Source organism: Macaca fascicularis, chromosome 5, assembly GCF_037993035.2.
Source record: "Macaca fascicularis isolate 582-1 chromosome 5, T2T-MFA8v1.1".
NCBI classification, from domain to species: domain Eukaryota; kingdom Metazoa; phylum Chordata; class Mammalia; order Primates; family Cercopithecidae; genus Macaca; species Macaca fascicularis.
Window position 1 is genome coordinate 50754067 of NC_088379.1, and position 17829 is coordinate 50771895.

Genomic DNA, 17829 nt, shown 5'->3' on the forward strand with positions numbered 1-17829 from the left:
AACAATTTTCAAAAGTCAAAGAAACGGTTTGACCTTAAAGCATTTAGCAAATCTGATATCTGACCTTAATTTAGGACAAATGTCTACATTTTCAAGACAACTTATTTTACCAATAATCTTTAAAACTGTCCTTATTTCCAAAAGATTACTAAAGCCATGTGAACAAAAAGGCATTAAAGTTTCTATTGTTCTGACAAAATATTTTATTTAAGCCCTTTTTTCTAAGCCAATTAATCAGAGCTCTTTTATATGTAAACGTCACACACACATACACACAGACACACACACACCTCACATGTAAATACAGACAGAAAGAAGATTGGGCACTTGTAAGATTTTTTCATTTGCCCGTTTCTTAATTGGATGACTGGCTTCAGGGTGGAGCCCTTGGAGGAACAGAGCTGGGAGAGCATGCATTTCTAGGACCAAACAAGTAACAAACAAACAGCTGAAGGCAAAGACAGATCTCCAAAGTTAAAGATGCCATTTTATACTAGTTTCTGGATCCCCAAAAGGAGGGAAATACTACGGAAGAAGACAGTGCAGTGCTTTTACCGACTGTGCATTTCATTACAAGGCAGCCCAAAGCCAATCAGCCCATTTTGTAATTAGCCCATCCTCATGAAAGTCTCATCTCCCAATGAGGGGTGAGCATGTTGCCTTATCTTCCAGGTGGCCAAGAGCATGCTTCTCTGATCTAAGTGTGAAGAGTCAAGTATCCCTCCATACTACTGTTAACCACCCCTTAAAGTATATTTCCTATCTAGTTATTACACACCAAAGCTCTCTCATAATGCAGAGTGATTGCTGATACCCCCCAACTCAAAACCGTCAGATAACACAATGCAAAACAGAACAGAGTCTTTGATTTTGACAGGCATCTATCCACTTTGGCTGTATCCAATTCCTGGGGTTTCATGAGGAAAACAGTGTTCCGCCCGCCCCGCCCCCCCCCCCCCCCCCCCCCGCCAAAACGCAGTCTCTGGTGCCTCCTCTGTTTTTCCCAATGAGTCCTAGGCTACCAGAAGTTATCTTAGGGCCTCTCATGTGCCTTAAGGATGACAAGACCAAAAAAAAAAAAAAAAAAAAAGGAGAAAAATAATTCAGTCAACTGAGAAGAAAAAAATCTTTTTTCAGAAAAACAAGTTCCAAGAAGAGAAAAATATAAAGGCCTTTTAAATATACCTATAGCTTGTTTATCCACTTTTAATTAAGCTGACTTTTAACAAAGTACTCTCTAAAAAATAAATCCTTTCAGATATCTTATTACCCGACTTTAGCCATGCCACGCGGCCAATATTTCTGGTTTCTGAACTTTACCAAAGGTAACCTCCTCGGTTCTTCAAGGACATGGCAAGCAGTTTCTTTTCTACAAGATTTACAATCTCCACGAGGTAGTTCAGAGAAAGGAAAATTCAAGAGGGGAAATCAGAAGCTATCCATTGGTGGAAAAACACCTCAATAAATGGCAAAGTTACACAAATAACAAACCAGAAAGGAATCATTCCAGAAGCCAACAATTGAACCCAGGCCGCCACTGCCAAAAAGATAACACCTTAGCTGCTGAGCTATATAGCACTGAGTAGTTTCTACTGCTTTTTCCAGAAGGAGCTTAGAGAAGCCAGTTTCAAGCTCACAAGGCTTTTATCTGCTCAAGAAAAATTTTTTGGACTAACTATGACATGAACCCCCAAATTCCTCTCCTCTGGATGGTGGAAACCAAAAGAAAGTATCCCCATATGGTCACAAGATTTAGCTCTCAAGGACATAAAACAAGACATAGAAATGTCTTACAGTATTGTCTATCATATATCAAGTAGGAAAAATAAGTTATGGGATAGTATGACCTCATTTTTAAAAAACAAAAGAACTCCTGAAATGCCAAACTCTATATGTCCATGTTCATAGCTGTATCTTCGTCTAATCTATATTTATATGAGTCATAGGCATAGAACAAAAGCTAAGGAAAGAGGATACACAGCAGATTATTAATAGTTTATCTCTCGTAATGACATTGGGTAGAAAGGGATTATATTGTTATTTTCACTTAATATTGTTCTGTGTTTCAATTCGTCATTAAAATTATCTATAGCATGCATTTAAAATTGTTTTAATTTTTATTATTTTTAAATTTTGTTCACAAGTGCTGTCAGTAAGCATTTTTTTTTTTTTTTTGGAATTAACAAAATGATAAATATTTTTAAGTGACAATATAAAATAGTTTCAGCTAGGTGCAGTTGAGCACACCTGTAGTCCTAGCCTGAAACTCTTTTTCAGGAGACTGAGGTGGTGAAACTGCCTTTGCAAAATTATGACCGAGACAATGAAAGAGATCTAACTTAACTGACTCCATCTCGCTTCTAATCTCCAAGCTGTCCTTGTTCATTCCTGGGTGTAGGCTGAACTAACTTTGGGAGAAACTTAGTTTATAGTTTAAACAAACATGGTAATAGCCCTTTCCCAAAGCAGACCTCCTTTTTGCCTGGGGACTAGATTGCCTTTGTAGGACTAACATTAGCCACAAGATTAGAAATTATAGTTTAGAAGTCATGGAGCTGGAGGCTACAAGGTTCTGACCCTCCCTAAACTGCTTCTAAGATCGGTGCTTGATATGGTTTGTAGACCCTGCACTTGATGGAGATTAGGGTTCATCTCGTGCCCTGCCCATGACTGTGTTCAGTTTCAAGTCGATTAAATGCCAGGAATGTAAATGCCACTGTTTTCTAATGCAGCTTTAATATTTTTATTTATCAAAACCCTGAAACAAAGTGTTTTTAAAATCATCTAATTTTACAAAGTAGTCCCCAAAAGTTTCTTCCTTACTTCTTCCCTAGAGCTGATGTCTTGGGAATTTTTCTCCATATCTCCAAATCACACACTTGTATTGCTACTTCTTGACTTTTAGTTAGAGGCATTATCTGTTAACCTCCTACTAGGGAAGATGTGAATTTAGTTCTGTTTTCTCCTCCTCCCCCCACCACACACATGTGCCCTCTCCCCCATCCCATTCTTTCCAATATAGTTATATGGTTAATTCCATATTCAGTGTTTACGTTAGGATACTTATATTTGTTTTATTCAACTTCAGAGCTGAGTCATGTAGTAAATATGATTGCTTTTCCTGTTCAATTTTGTTTTTCCTGGTATTAGTAATTATTGAGTTTTTTGTTAGTATTTTTCCTCCATTTACTTATGAGTCCTTTAACCCCAAATTGTTTGCCAGTTTTCTAAATCTCTTCCCAACACCTTCAACACGTAGATGTTTTATCATTTTCATCTTCATGATGAAATCACTTCCAGTCCTACTACCTTTTGAACTAGTTGCCCATTATTCCTAGTGCTTAGCTCTCATCCTGGGATCTCCCTTCACCATGACCCTGGAGATTCCATTAGCTTCTCTCCTATGTTAGACTCCTGCTTCTTATATCCCGTATCTTCCTCTTCCTTGGTTTACACCCACATTTTGGTGGAGCACATCCTCTACTAACTTCCTGTGACAGAGAGGAGGTCCAGGAGAAAAGAGTTTTGAAATTCCACTTCCTAAAGATATTTAACTCTCATACTTGATAGTTTGGTTGGACATCTTCTTACATTTTCAGAAATGTAAAGTATAGAAAATGTTTTCTGTCATAAAATGAGACAACATTTATATGAAAAAGCGAGGTAACATTTCCTAAATGTATCCATCCAAACTCTGAATCCTAAAGAGCAGTGCCTTCTGCTTCTCTTCAAGATGTGGCAAGTCTTAATTCCAAATAGGTGAATTTTATATTTTTATTTCTTTTTTGTTTTCAAACAGGGATCTATTTGTGATGACTATATGGTAACCCTTTGCTGTCCTCATTGTTCTCTTTGCCAAATCAAGAGAGATATCAACAGAAGGAGAGCCATGCGTGCTTTCTAAAAACTGATGGTGAGTCAATGCAAACATTCCTCTCAGAATATGTGGGTTTTTAGAAATATCACTAACGACTTTGTCAATTACTCATTGTTTTGAATAATTCAGCAATAGCTATTTCTTAAGTCTCCTGAAGTGCTATCATAATATCAAGATTGGCTTTAATTTCTTCTTATGAAGAAGATAGCTCCATACTTTGAAACTATAATTTAGTAAATAAAGGAATGGTGAATTTTCTAAACTTCTCAGAATTCTGGTGGTCTATTAAGGAAGCACTTACCAGTTGTAAAATACCAGAGTATGGTGAGATACAAAAGAATTAGAAAACATTTTCCCTGCTAAGACAAACAAGTTGACAAAAGGAATTGGTAAATAATTATAAAATAGAAGAGCAATGAAAATAACATACTGGCCGGGCGCGGTGGCTCAAGCCTGTAATCCCAGCACTTTGGGAGGCCGAGGCGGGCGGATCACAAGGTCAGGAGATCGAGACCACAGTGAAACCCCGTCTCTACTAAAAATACAAAAAATTAGCCGGGCGCGGTGGCGGGCGCCTGTAGTCCCAGCTACTCAGGAGGCTGAGGCAGGAGAATGGCGGGAATCCGGGAGGCGGAGCTTGCAGTGAGCCGAGATCGCGCCACTGCACTCCAGCCTGGGCAACAGCGTGAGACTCCGTCTCAAAAAAAAAAAAAAAAAAAAAAAAAGAAAAGAAAATAACATACTATATGATATTTGGATTGATTGTGGCATAAAGCATCTATCATAGCAAGGTGAGGTTAAATAGAAAACTCCTGTTGGAGAAGTTGAACTTTGAAAGAGGTGGAAATAGAATTTAGAACGTTTGGAAGTTATATGGAATTCACCATCTGAAATTCAATCAAGTCATTTCCAACTAATTTTTCTCAGGACTATCTATTGAGGATGTAGTTAAGTAGAAATCAACATGATTTACTCCATCCCCTGTAGAATATGTCTTGAGTATGGAAAGAAAACAATTTTTCTACTCTTTCTAATAGCCAATTTCCTTCCTGAAGTGATAAAGACTCTGTATAAAAATAACTCTTGGGAGATATGTAAAAAAATGTTCATTTACTTAGCAAGTAATGTATCAAGGATCTAGGATCAAGTATACATTGTCTTTGCAAGTAATGTATCAATGTATCAATATCTAAGACTAGGTAAGATACTGTTAGGTATTGTGGTGGGGTTGGGGGGCAAGATGAATAAGCTGGTCCCTCTGTCATTATAGACTTTATACTAAAAAAGGGGGATTAGACAAACCCCTAACTAAAATGCAGAATTCAATTAATGGCTATAGACAAAGTGATATTTTATGTTCAGAGGAGGAAAAGATCACATCTTATAAGATGTATAAGTGAAAGTTTCTTGAAAGAAGTGATTTTTAATTCTAAAGAAGAAGTGTGTACTAGTTCACAACGAGAAACTGATGGCACTGAAACTGTGATAGTTCAAGGATTTAATGAAGACTAAGTATAAAGGTGTGGGTGGGGCACTGTAGGGAAATAACAAGGCATGGTGTAATAATCTGCCTGGCAACAGCCCCAGGGAGGAGAAGAGGGAGCAGTTACCTGAATCCTTAAGGAGAGAGCTGTGTGAAGAAGGCTGCCCTGAAAGAAACAGTATCCTCTCAAGAGAGGGTTTTGAGCAGCCGCAGGCAACCCACAGAACTGAAAAAGTACCCTGACCTCACTTTAGGATGTCCTTCTGGGTTTCCCGTTGGCTGAACCCACCAGAAAGGCAGAAGGCAGCCAAGTGTCACTGTAGTCCCCAGGTCGCCTCCCAGGGCACGCAGCAGGATGGTCAAGGGAGTAAGTGAATTAGATGGGGCAAACAGAGGATCACTGACTCAAGATGTGGTTTTAATTAATAGAAATGGAGGCTGAGTGCAGTGGCTCACCCCTGTGATTCCAGCACTTTGGGAGGCCAAGGCAAGAGGATTGCTTTAACCTAGGAGTTCAAGACCAGCCTGGGGAACATGTTGAAACCCCGTCTCTTCAAAAAATACAAAAATTAGCTAGGTGTGGTGGTGCACACCTGTAGCCCTAGCTACTTGGGAGGCTGAGGTGGGAGGATCACTTGAGCCTGGGAGGTAGAAGCTGCAGTGAGCTATGATCACACCACTGCACTCCAGCCTGGGCAACAGAATAAGACCCTGTTTCAAAAAAAAAAAAAAAAAAAAAAGGAAAAGAAAAAGAAAAGAAATGAAACGTTGCTTCTAATCAGCAATATTCATGAAACTAGAGAGGCAAAAAAAAAAAGAGAAAATATGAACTTAGGTCCAACTTGGTTAGAACATATGGCATAAGTAGAAAAATAACGAAAAATAAAAGATTTTAAAAAGTGGATTGGGGCCTTAGCATGCAATGTCTGAATACTAAGCTAATGACCTGGTAGGAATTGGGAAGTTATTGCAGGCTTGAAGTAAATGAATAGAACTACACTTTAGAAATATGAATCTAAGGCTGGGCACAGTGGCTCATGCCTATAATCCCAACACTTTGGGAGGCCTAGGTGGGAGGATCACTTGAGCTCAGGAGTTCAGCACCAGCGACCAGCCTGGGCAACATAGCGAGACCTCATCTCTACTAAAAAGTAAAAATAAAAATAAATAAAATTTAAAAATAGTAAATATTAATCTAATAGCAGTATATAGTACAGACTGTACAGGATGAGGCTAGAAGCAAAGATGGGGAGTTCGACCATTCCAACACTGTTTACTTAAATAAATGCATGAAACAATTTACATCAAATATCTACCCACACATTGATGATAAGGAGTCCTGATAGCACAAGTGTTTTCTTTAACCTCAGGGAAAATATCTCACTGAATCTTTAGATGGGTTTGAAGTAAAATACCTTGGCAGTCCTGACTCCTCCTCATCAACTTGGACCCTACATCACTCACTGGCAATAAAGCTTTAGATACACAGATATCGAAATGGGGAGAAACGAGAGAAAGAGCAAGGAATAACAACATGATTTACGTTAAAAATAGATTGAGACAAAGGACGTAGGAATCAACTGGAAAGCTCCCCACAGTCCAAACTGGGACACTTTGAGGAATAAAATAAGGTCGTGTTAGATTATAACCCAAAGTGTCAAATATTTATGAGTTTATACTAACATAAATGATTGAATAAAATTTGAAAATTGAAGAAAAGTATGCGTGTTGAAAGCAGGGAAAACTGGGAATTTTGAGAATTTCTGTATGGGAGAAGAGACACAGCTGCCATACGGAACTCCACATATTTAGGTGGATACTCCTTCCTCAAGGAGAGCGGCATGATTCCCCACCGTGAAGTGGGGGTTTGCATGGTGACTTCCTTCCAAAAAGTACAGTATGAAAAGTACAGCACGCAAGTACACTTTCTATGCTGTATGGAGTAACTCCACACTGGAGAAACCTGACACAATGACCTGAGGCAGGTAATCGACGTCACCATCACTGGTAATATACTGATAGTTTGCACCCCTGATTTGATGTGATGAGAATGGCACTTTACCTTTGTGGTCTTCCTCCCAAAACCTCATTACTCCAGTCTAACCATGAGAAAACCATCAGACAAACCTAAACTGAGGCACATTCCACAAAATACCTGACTACTCCTCCTGAAAACTGTCAAGGTCATCAAAAACAAAGAGAGGATGAGAAACAGTCACAGTTTAGAGGAGCCTAAGAGAACATGACATTTAAATGTAATGTGGTATTCTGGATGAGATGCTGGAACAGAAAAAAACAGTAGGTAAAAACCAAGTAATCTGAAGATAGTATGGGCTTTGATTAGTAATAATGTGTCAGTATGGGTTCATTAATTTTGACAAACCTCCCATGGTAACGTAAGATGTTAAACAACAGGAAAATTGGGTGCTGGATACCTGAGAGCTCTCTGTACTATCTTTGCAACTTTTCCATCAATCAAAAATGATTCTGCAATTAAAAGTTTATTAAAAATTATAAAAGTACATTGAGAAAATTCAAAACTCTTCTTTGTGTGTCCTTTATAGGTGAAAAGCTCTTACCGAAGCAACAAAAATCAGCAGACACCTCTTCAGCTTGAGTTCTTCACCATCTTTTGCAACTGAAATATGATGGATATGTTTAAGTACAACTGATGGCATGGAAAAACTCAAATTTTTGTTGTCCCTGAGCTTAGCTAAATGGTGCAACTTAGTTTCTCCTTGCTTTCATATTATCAAATTTCCTGGCTTATAAACTTTTAAAATTACATTTGAAATATAAACCAAATAAAAGATTTTACTGACAAGATTCTTCATGCCTTTTTGCTCCCCTTAAAATGTCTTTTTCACTAGTTAATTCCAAGGGTCAGTCTCAAAATTTTGTTTTTATACTTTGGTTTCTTTTTTTTCTTTTCTTTCTTTTTTTTTTTTTTTTTTTAAACAGAGTTGGGGTCTATTTTTTTTTTTTTTTTTTTTTTTTTGAGATGGGGGTCTCGCTTTGTCACCCAGGCTGGAATGCAGTGGCGCGATCTCGGCTTACTGCAATCACCGCCTCCTGGGTAAAAGCGATTCTCCTGCCTCAGTCTCCCGAGTAACTGGGATTACAGGTGCCCACCACCACGCCCAGCTAATTTTTGTAGTTTTAGGAGAGACGGGGTTTCACCATCTTGGCCAGGCTGTTCTCAAACTCCTGACCTCGTGATCCACCCGCCTCGGCCTCCCAAAGTGCTGGGATTACTGGCATAAGCCACCGTGTCCAGTCTAGAGTTGGGGGTCTTTCTATGTTGCCCAGGCTGGCCTTGAACTCCAGGCCTCTAGCAAGCCTCCCATCTCAGCCTCCCAAGGTGCTGGAACTACAGGTGTGAGCCGCTGCACCAGGCCTCATACTTTGGTTTCTGAGCAGGAGATTTTGTTCCACAGTAACCCAGCTCTCTTTCATCTAAGAACTTTAGATGAGAGAAAGAAAAAAATAGACTACAGATAACTATTCCAAGGCAGTTATGGTACATTTAGCCAACACTTTTGCTTCTTCTCATGCTACCTGTTAGTATTAATGCTGGCAAAGCAAGATTTTATGCAAAACAACATACCAAGCCTTGCTTTTCCACTGCATTCCTGAGGGGGTTATTTATTGTGTTGTTGATTTTCTTTCCCTTTTGAATATGAGATATCAGAGTAAGAAAATGTCAATGATCAAATTCAATGACACAATTTTGGTTAAATATTGATGGATAAAGGTGTAAAATGATTTTTTTCACATTTCTTATCCCATTTGATCCATCAGCATCATTTTGCCCTGATGAAAATTTCACTTCCTAATTTCCCCTAGTTCTCCTCCTACACTTCTGATTCCATTTCTTTTTCCTTGGGGGGGGGGAGGGAAGTAAGGGGCGAAACTATTTATCTTATATATTTATTGTGAAATCTCAGTGAGACAAAATGTCAAAGCACCTGGAACTTAGTAGGCACTCAACAAATTCAAGCACTCTGCCCCTTCCTCCACTTACTCTACAGATGCAGGTGCTTTGCAGGGTTCTAGCTTGGGTCCACTCCTTTCACATCTCATGTTCTTAGATAGTATCATCTACTCCCATGGTTACAACTACCTCTTAGGACCCCAAAGTCTGTACTTCCAGTTTCTCCCTTACTATTGATCTTCAGAATGTCTCTCTTGCTAGCTGTGAAAACGAGTCCATCTGGATGTCCCCTAGACCTTGTCTACCCAACAGGTCCAATGATATCACTTAGTTTTTCAAGGTGAGAAAGCCAGGTACCAATGACCCCTGAATTGCCTCATCGCACCTTTCTCCTTTTCCCCGATATCCAATTTCACCCACTCTGTCACCAATACTCCACTTGAAAGCCCCAAGGGGTGATCTATTTTGTTTGCTGCTGTATTTCCAGTGTCTACAACAATGCCTGACACTTAGTAGGTACCTACTCAATCGTTTATTGAATGAATTAATCTCTCCTCTCCTCTTTGCTGGCATAAATGTAGTCCAAACCTTATTATCTCTTTGGCAAATCACGTTCATACCCTTTAAACTAAACTTCCTGCCTCTAGAAACTCCAGCTTCTCTTGCCTTCTCTCCAGTCCATCCTATACACCGTGTACCATGAGTTAAATTGTGAATTTTTTTTTTTTTTTGAGATGTAGTTGCACTCTTGTTGCCCAGGCTGGAGTGCAATGGCACAATCTTGGCTCACAGCAACCTACACCTACCAGGTTCAAGTGATTCTCCTGCCTCAGCCTCCCGAGTAGCTGGGATTACAGGCACGCACCACCACCCCGGATAATTTTGTATTTTCAGTAGAGACAGGGTTTCTCCATGTTGGTCAGGCTGGTCTGTTTTTTTTTTTTTTTCCAGACGGAGTCTCGCTCTGTCCCCCTGGCTGGAATGCAGTGGCGCGATCTCGGCTCACTGCAAGCTCCGCCTCCTGGGTTCCTGCCATTCTCCTGCCTCAGCCTCCCAAGTAGCTGGGACTACAGGCACCTGCCACCGCACCCGGCTAATTTTTTGTATTTTTAGTAAAGACGGGGTTTCACCGTGGTCTCGATCTCCTGACCTTGTGATCCGCCCGCCTCGGCCTCCCAAAGTGCTGGGATTACAGGCGTGAGCCACCGCGCCCAGCCGGTCAGGCTGGTCTTGAACTCCCGATCTCAGGTGATCCACCCGCCTCGGCCTCCCAAAGAGCTGGGATTACAGGCGTGAGCCACTGCGCACAGCCAAATTGTGAATTTTCTAAAAAAAACAGACCCCAGTATTTTCCTTGGTTCTTCACAGTGTAGCCAGCCTCATTTTACCTCTTTAGCCCACTCTCCTGCCAATTCTTCATTCATAAAATTCCCAATCTTCCCTGCCTTCAAGATACATACTTTTTAAAAATTTCAAATTCCGGCCGGGCGCGGTGGCTCAAGCCTGTAATCCCAGCACTTTGGGAGGCCGAGACGGGCGGATCACGAGGTCAGGAGATCGAGACCATCCTGGCTAACACAGTGAAACCCCGTCTCTACTAAAAAATACAAAAAAAAAAAAAAAAAAAAAACTAACCGGGTGACGTGGCGGGCGCCTGTAGTCCCAGCTACTCGGGAGGCTGAGGCAGGAGAATGGCGTGAACCCAGAAGGTGGAGTTTGCAGTGAGCTGAGATCCGGCCACTGCATTCCAGCCTGGGCAACAGAGCGAGACTCCGTCTCAAAAAAAAATAAAAATAAAAATAAAAATTTCAAATTCCAATTGTTCATTGCTGGTATATAGGAAAGCAATTGACTTTTGTACATTAACCTTCTATCCTGTGATCTTGCCGTGATTGTTTATTAGTTTCAGGAGACTTTTTGTATGTGTTTCTATATAGACAATCATGCTGACTGTGAACAAAGACAGTTTTATTCCTCCTTCCCAATCTGTTTAAAGCTGCATTTCCTTATCTGGTCTTAATAGCTAGGATTCTGGTATGATATTAAATAGGAACATGAGAGTAAACATCTTTGCCTTGCTCCTGACCTAGGGTGAAAGCATATAGTCTCTCATCATTAAGTATGATGCAGGTTTTTTGTAGATCTTCTGTATCTGATTGATGAAGTTCCCCTCTATTTCTCGTATACTGAACATTTTTTGTTTTTGAACATTTTTTTTCCTTCAGATTATGTTTTTTTCTAACCTTTTAGCATGCTTTATAATTTTTTGGTTGAAAGACAGACATGAGGCATCAGGTAATAGGTAATTAGGCTTTTTTTTTTTTTGAGACAGTCTTGCTCTGTGTCCACAGCTGGAGTGCAGTGGCACAATTTCGGCTCACTGCAACCTCTGCCTCCCAGGTTCAAGCAATTCTCCTGCCTTAGCCTCCCAAATAGCTGGGATTATAGGTGTGCACCACCACACTCAGCTAATTTTTCTGTTTTTAGTAGAGATGGGGTTTCGCCATGTTGTCCAGGCTGGTTTTGAACTCCTGGTGTCAGTGATCCGCTCGCCTCAGCCTCTCAAAGTGCTGGGATTACAGGCATGAGCCACCATGCCCAGCCGGTAACTAGGCTTTTAATATGAGGCTTTATATTAATTTGGATAGGAGCTGGGCTGTATTTGAGGTTTACTGTAGCTGTCATTGTTACCATTTTACTTTTTTGTATGTATTTATTTTTACCATTTAAGAAAATATCCAAATAGTTACCATTTTAGTGTTCCTACCAGTCACTGACCAGCAGCCTCTTCTCCCAGTAAGCTGACCTCAATTGTGAGTCTCTGTATTTGCCTGTCTCTCCAGGGTTTTGAGTGGTGGTTTGCCCTGTGACTTTAATTCTTCCATGGATCAAAGAAAAACCATTGATATTCCAATCTGTTCAGTTTTTTTATTTTGCTGTGAGGAGGGATGTGATGACTTCCAAGCTCTTTACATGTTGAAGCTGACACTAAAAGTCACCTACATACTTTTTCAAGTCCTTTCCCCATGTTTTTCTATAAAGCTCAGCTAAAATAACCCTCTGTGGAGCCTTCCCTGACTTCTCTCTCCTAAATGAAGAGCTACTCTCTGTGTGCTCTAGTAGTTGGAGCAAATACAAGGATTAAACTTACTGTCTCTTGGCTCTTTGACTCTTTGGATGCCTGGAGAACACGCATTATGACTCAACTTTGTATTTCTAGCATATGGCATAAATCAATGTCTGTTGAAGGAAAAGGGAACAAAATACTCTTCGCTAACTAAAAACAAAGTACTACTTTTATTTGGCTCATTTCTCCATTTATTGAATAACCACATTTGGAGAGGCATGAAGCACTTAAGTTTTACATGACTACAAAGTTATCACAAATCTCAAACTTTTTAGCCACAGATATTTCACCTCTGTTTAAAGAAAAAGCTTTCAAAACATCTGAGTTAGCTTAATACACAGAGAACCTGAAATATACGGGAACTACATATTTTTAAATGCTTGTACTTCCTGCTCTAATAATGTCTTCTTTAAACGGAATCCAGCATAAAAGGGATTGAAATGTATAAGGTCATGATGCAAATGCTTTGGAGATAGTGAAACTGATCTGCACAACATGGAAAAAGATGTCATGTGCACAGAAGTTCTGCAAGGATTCATTGAGCCATCTGGGCTTCCATGGCTTGTGCTGTCCATTCTGGTGCTGTTTGACTAATTTTCTCCAAAAGGTTATTCACTTGGAAACAAAGTGATTGGATCTGCTTGTCCCACGTTGGCAGGGCTTCTCGTGCTAAGGGGAAAAAAAAATGTACAAAATTAAAATTATTCCTTTGTATTCACAGCAACTGTGAGTTAAAAGATACACACTTTTTACATGCCTATTCTTGGAGCAGGCATGTTCCTTTTAAATATCTAAAAAAAGAAAAAAATTATTAAAAAAAATAAAAACAATAAATACTTTTTTTTTTTTTTTTGGAGATAGAGTCTTGCTCTGTCACTCAGGCTAGACTGCAGTGGCATGATCTCGGCTCACTGCAACCTCCGCCTCCTGGGTTCAAGCGATTCTCCTGCCTCAGCCTCCCAAGCAGCTGAGATTACAGGCACCTGCCACCACACCTGATTAATTTTTGCATTTTTAGTAGAGACAGGGTTTCACCATCTTGGCCAGGCTGGTCTCCAACTCCTGACCTCATGATCCACCCGCCTTGGCCTGCCAAAGTGCTGGGATTACAGGCATGAGCCACCACGTCCAGCCAATAGTTTTATTAGCTTTTAAAAGTCTAAAAATCAGGCCAGGCATGGTGGCTAACGCCTGTAATCCCAGCACTTCGGGAGCCCGAGGCAGGCAGATCACCTGAGGCCAGGAGTTTGAGACCAGCCTGGCCAACATGGCAAAACCCTGTCTCTACTAAAAATAGAAAAATTAAAGAATTTAAAAAAAAAGAAAAGTAAAAATACAAAAATTAGCCGGGCGTGGTGGCAGGCACCTGTAATCCCAGCTACTCAGGAGGCTGAGACAGGAGAATCGCTTGAACCCGGGAGGTAGAAGTTGCAGTGAGCCAAGATCGTACCACTGCACTCCAGCTTGGGCGACAAGAGTGAAACTTCATCTCAAAAAAAAAAACAAAAAAAAAAAACAAAAAAACCTCTAAAAAATCTTGGCTAATAAAACTAACCTATTTAAACAGTTAAGAAAAGTGTTTTTTCTTTTTTTTAATTTCTAGCATTTCAAAAGTACCCAAATTACTGGCATAAAGTATAAAACAAAATAAAACAAAACAAATACATACATATGCATGTTATTACTACTACTAATGAAACGAAATAAAACCGACTAAGCCATAACCTCAACCACAACAAAAGACTGAGGCTGTCTTTTCATCACCAAGGCTTGCAGATTCATAAGACACTGCCACCTACTGGGGAAAGCAAGTCTATCTACACATTCAAATCCGTACTTGACTGGAGTTAGATAAATATCTTAATATTTAAACTCCTCAAAAAAAGTCACCTTGAATCCACCAGGGTTTTCTCTATACCAGCACTATATAGTTAGAAATAAAAAATTGGAGGAATGTCCCATTCAAAACAGCACCAAAATTTATAAAAAAGGGCACAGATTTAGTGAAAAAGCAACCTATAAAATCTTTTTTTTTTTTTTTTTTTTTGAGACGGAGTCTCACTGTCACCTGGGCTGGAGTGCAGTGGTGCGATCTCACCTCACTGCAACCTCCGCCTCCCGGGTTCAAGGGATTCTCCTGCCTCAGCCTCCTGAGTAGCTGGGACTACAGGCATATGCCACTACGTCCAGCTAATTTTTGTATTTTTAGTAGAGACGGGGTTTCACCATGTTGGTTGGCCAGGATGGTCTCAATCTCTTGACCTTGTGATCTGCCCACCTCAGCCTCCCAAAGTGCTGGGATTACAGGCGTGAGCCACCGCACCTGGCTGCAACCTATAAAATCTTAATAAAGGGCAAAAGATAACTTGAATAGACACAAATCACATTCCCTGGTGGAAATACACAGTAACATAAAAATATCAATCCTTCTCCTTTAATAAATAAGTTTAAAGAAATCCCAAAAACAAACCCCCTTTTTTTCTATTTTGTTTTCTAACCAGGCCAAAATTATTAAAGTTAGCATAAAAAATTGGTGTTTGAGAATGGCCAAGATAATTCTGAAAATGAAAACCAGTGGTGGAATTGAGGTATATCCATCCAACGGAATGCTCTTTGGCTAAAAAAATGAATGAAGCACTGATTACCTGCCATGACATGGATGAACCCTAAAGATACCATGCTGAGTGAAATCAGCCAAAAGGTCACATGTCACATATTACATGATTCCATTTATATGAACTATCCAGGCTAGGTAAATCCAGAGACAGAAGATGGGTTTGGTGGTTGCCAGAAGCTGGGGGAAGGAAGGAACGGAGAGTAACTGCTTAAAGGGCAAGGGCTTCCTTTGGGAAGATGAAAATGTGAAACTAGACAGAGATAGAGGTTGTGCAACATTGAAAATGTACTAAAGGCCATTGAATTGTTTACTTTAAAATGGCTACTGTTCTATTATGTGGATTTCCTTCTTTTTTTCTTTTCTCCGGTAGAAATGGAGTCTAGCTATGTTGCCTAGCCTAGTCTTGAACTCCTGAGCTCAAGCAATTATTCCACCTCAACCTCCCAAAGCACTGGGGTCACAATCGTAGGCCACTGTGTCCAGCCCATGTGAATTTCAATTTAACAAAAAAAAAGTAGTGGGAAGCAGGAGTTGCTTTACCAATACTAAAGTTTATTATAAATTTGTTTATTACCATATTGTTGCAGATCAGTGGAACCAAATAGAGTACAGAAATAGACCCAAACATATATGTGGAACCTAATCAGATATGTCAAAGATCACAATTTAATCAGAAAGGATGTTTTATTTAATAAATGATACTTGGATAATTGGCTATTCACCTAGAAAAAAACTAGACCATAATCTAAAATTATCCACAAAAATGAACTGTAGATGGATTAAATTTCTAAATGTAAAACTATAATATTAGAAAACTTTAGGAAAATGCTAGTTTTATTCCAAGGTAGAAGAGACTTTCTTAATCAATACAGTAAATTAAAAAGCCATAAAATAAAACATTGACCTATTTGAGTGCAAAAAACTTTAAAAATGTGTTTATGTTATGCCTTGTCTTCCAGAAGAAAACCTGACATAATTCGGCCGGGTGCAGTGCAGTGGCTCATGCCTGTAATCCCAGCACTTTGGGAGGCTGAGATGGGTGGATCACCTGAGGTCGGGAGTTCAAGACCAGGCTGACCAACATAGAGAAACCCCATCTCTACTAAAAATACAAAATTAGCTGGGCATGGTGGTGCATGGGCGTGGTGGTGCGTGCCTGCAGTTCCAACTACTTGGGAGGCTGAGGCAAGAGAATCGCTTGGACCCAGGAGGTGGAGGTTACAGTGAACCGAAATTGAGCCACTGTACTCCAGCCTGGGCAACAAGAGCGAAACTCTGTCTCAAAAAGAAAAAGAAAAAGAAAACCTGACAGAATGGAAAAAAATATTTGTGACACATATTACAGATAAAGTTAAAATTATCAGCCAGGCACAGTGGCTCATGCCTGTAATCCCGGCACTTTGGGAGGCCGAGGCGGGCGGATCACGAGGTCAGGAGATCAAGACCAGTATATCCTGGCCAACATGGTGAAACCCCGTCTCTACTAAAATACAAAAAATTAGCTGGGTATGGTGGCATGTGCCCATAGTCTCAGCTATTCAGGAGGCTGAGGCAGGGGAATCCTTTGAACCTGAGAGGCAGAGGTTGGAGTGAGCCGAGACTGCGCCACTGCACTCCAGTCTGGCAATGGAGCAAGACTCCATCTCAAAAAGAAAGGAAAAAAAAAAAAAGCCAGGCACAGTAGCTCATACCTATAATCCTAGCACTTTGGGAGGCTGAGGCAGGAGGATCACTTGAGGCCAGGAGCTCAAGACCAGCCTGGGCAATACCACAAGACCCCATCTCAAGAAGAAAAACAACTAGCCAGGTGCAGTGGTGCACACCTGTAGTCCTAGCTACTAGAGAGGCTGAAGCAGGAGGACAGCTTGAGCCCAGGAGTTTGAGGCAACAGTGAGCTATGATCATACCACTGCACCTCAGCCTGGGCAACAGAGCGAGACCTTATCTCTTTAAAAAAAAAAAAAAAAAAAAATCATTATAACAAAAGCTACAGCAAATTGATACTGGGAAGGCCAGAAGGAGAGTTGTGAGGGAAGGGAGGAAACAGACAAGTAACATTAACGCACAGAAGGGGAAATGCTATATTACTCATCATATGCTGTGTTTGTTTATTCAACACTTATTTCTCATTTACAATGTGCCAGACACTGGAACAGATGTTGGATGTACCATGGAAAATAAGACAGACTTAATACTTATCACCAGGAAGCTTAGCTTGGAAACAGAAACAGACATTTAGACAAAGAGTTATACAACTGAAAATAACTAAGATTAATGCTAGGAAGAAATTCAGGCTGACATGAGAACATATAATTTAAAGCCATATCTAATCTGGAGAGCCAGGAAAATCATTACTGATTAAGGATATTCAAATTGAGACAGGGGACAAAGAGAAGATGGATGGAAAGGGGTGAATATTTCAGAATGTTTGATAGGGGGAAGAATTTGCAATGCTGAAAAAAATAAAAAGAAGACTTATGCAAGAGAAAGCTAGAAAGGACCAGGACCAGCTTTGGGGAGACTTTGTATAACTTTGTTCTACAAGCAATGGGGAAGACATTCATTAGGGCGTAAACAAAAGAATAACATGATTTAACCATTTGTTTATTTCTTTTTTATGTTTGCAATTTTTAAAAGAAAATAATCATTCCAGAGGTACTAGGGAACTGGTCTAGAAAGGAGCAATTGTAGATATGAGAAAGAAAGAGGTTATTTCTCAACACCTGAAGAGGTTATAATAGTAGGGTTCAGAACAGGTTGGTGATAGTAAGAAATGAAGAAAAGGACCCGG

General features: G+C 40.0%; 2 protein-coding genes across 5 annotated transcripts in view; one reads left to right on the top strand and one right to left on the bottom strand.

Moving 5' to 3' along the window:
* The window catches only part of PLAC8 (placenta associated 8), an 80457-nt gene extending 72273 nt beyond the window's left edge, over positions 1–8184 (top strand). For all 3 annotated transcript variants that reach the window (XM_065545003.2, XM_005554911.4, XM_045392380.3), the window contains exons 4-5: positions 3800–3913; positions 7925–8184. In XM_065545003.2, the coding sequence (XP_065401075.1) occupies positions 3800–3904 (105 nt within the window). In that variant the 3' untranslated portion in view covers positions 3905–3913; positions 7925–8184. The remainder of the gene's footprint in view (positions 1–3799; positions 3914–7924) is intronic.
* A 4405-nt stretch (positions 8185–12589) lies between these two features.
* The window catches only part of COPS4 (COP9 signalosome subunit 4), a 39733-nt gene continuing 34493 nt past the window's right edge, over positions 12590–17829 (bottom strand). For both annotated transcript variants that reach the window (XM_005554910.4, XM_045392381.2), the window contains one exon: positions 12590–13090. In XM_005554910.4, the coding sequence (XP_005554967.1) occupies positions 13034–13090 (57 nt within the window). In that variant the 3' untranslated portion in view covers positions 12590–13033. The remainder of the gene's footprint in view (positions 13091–17829) is intronic.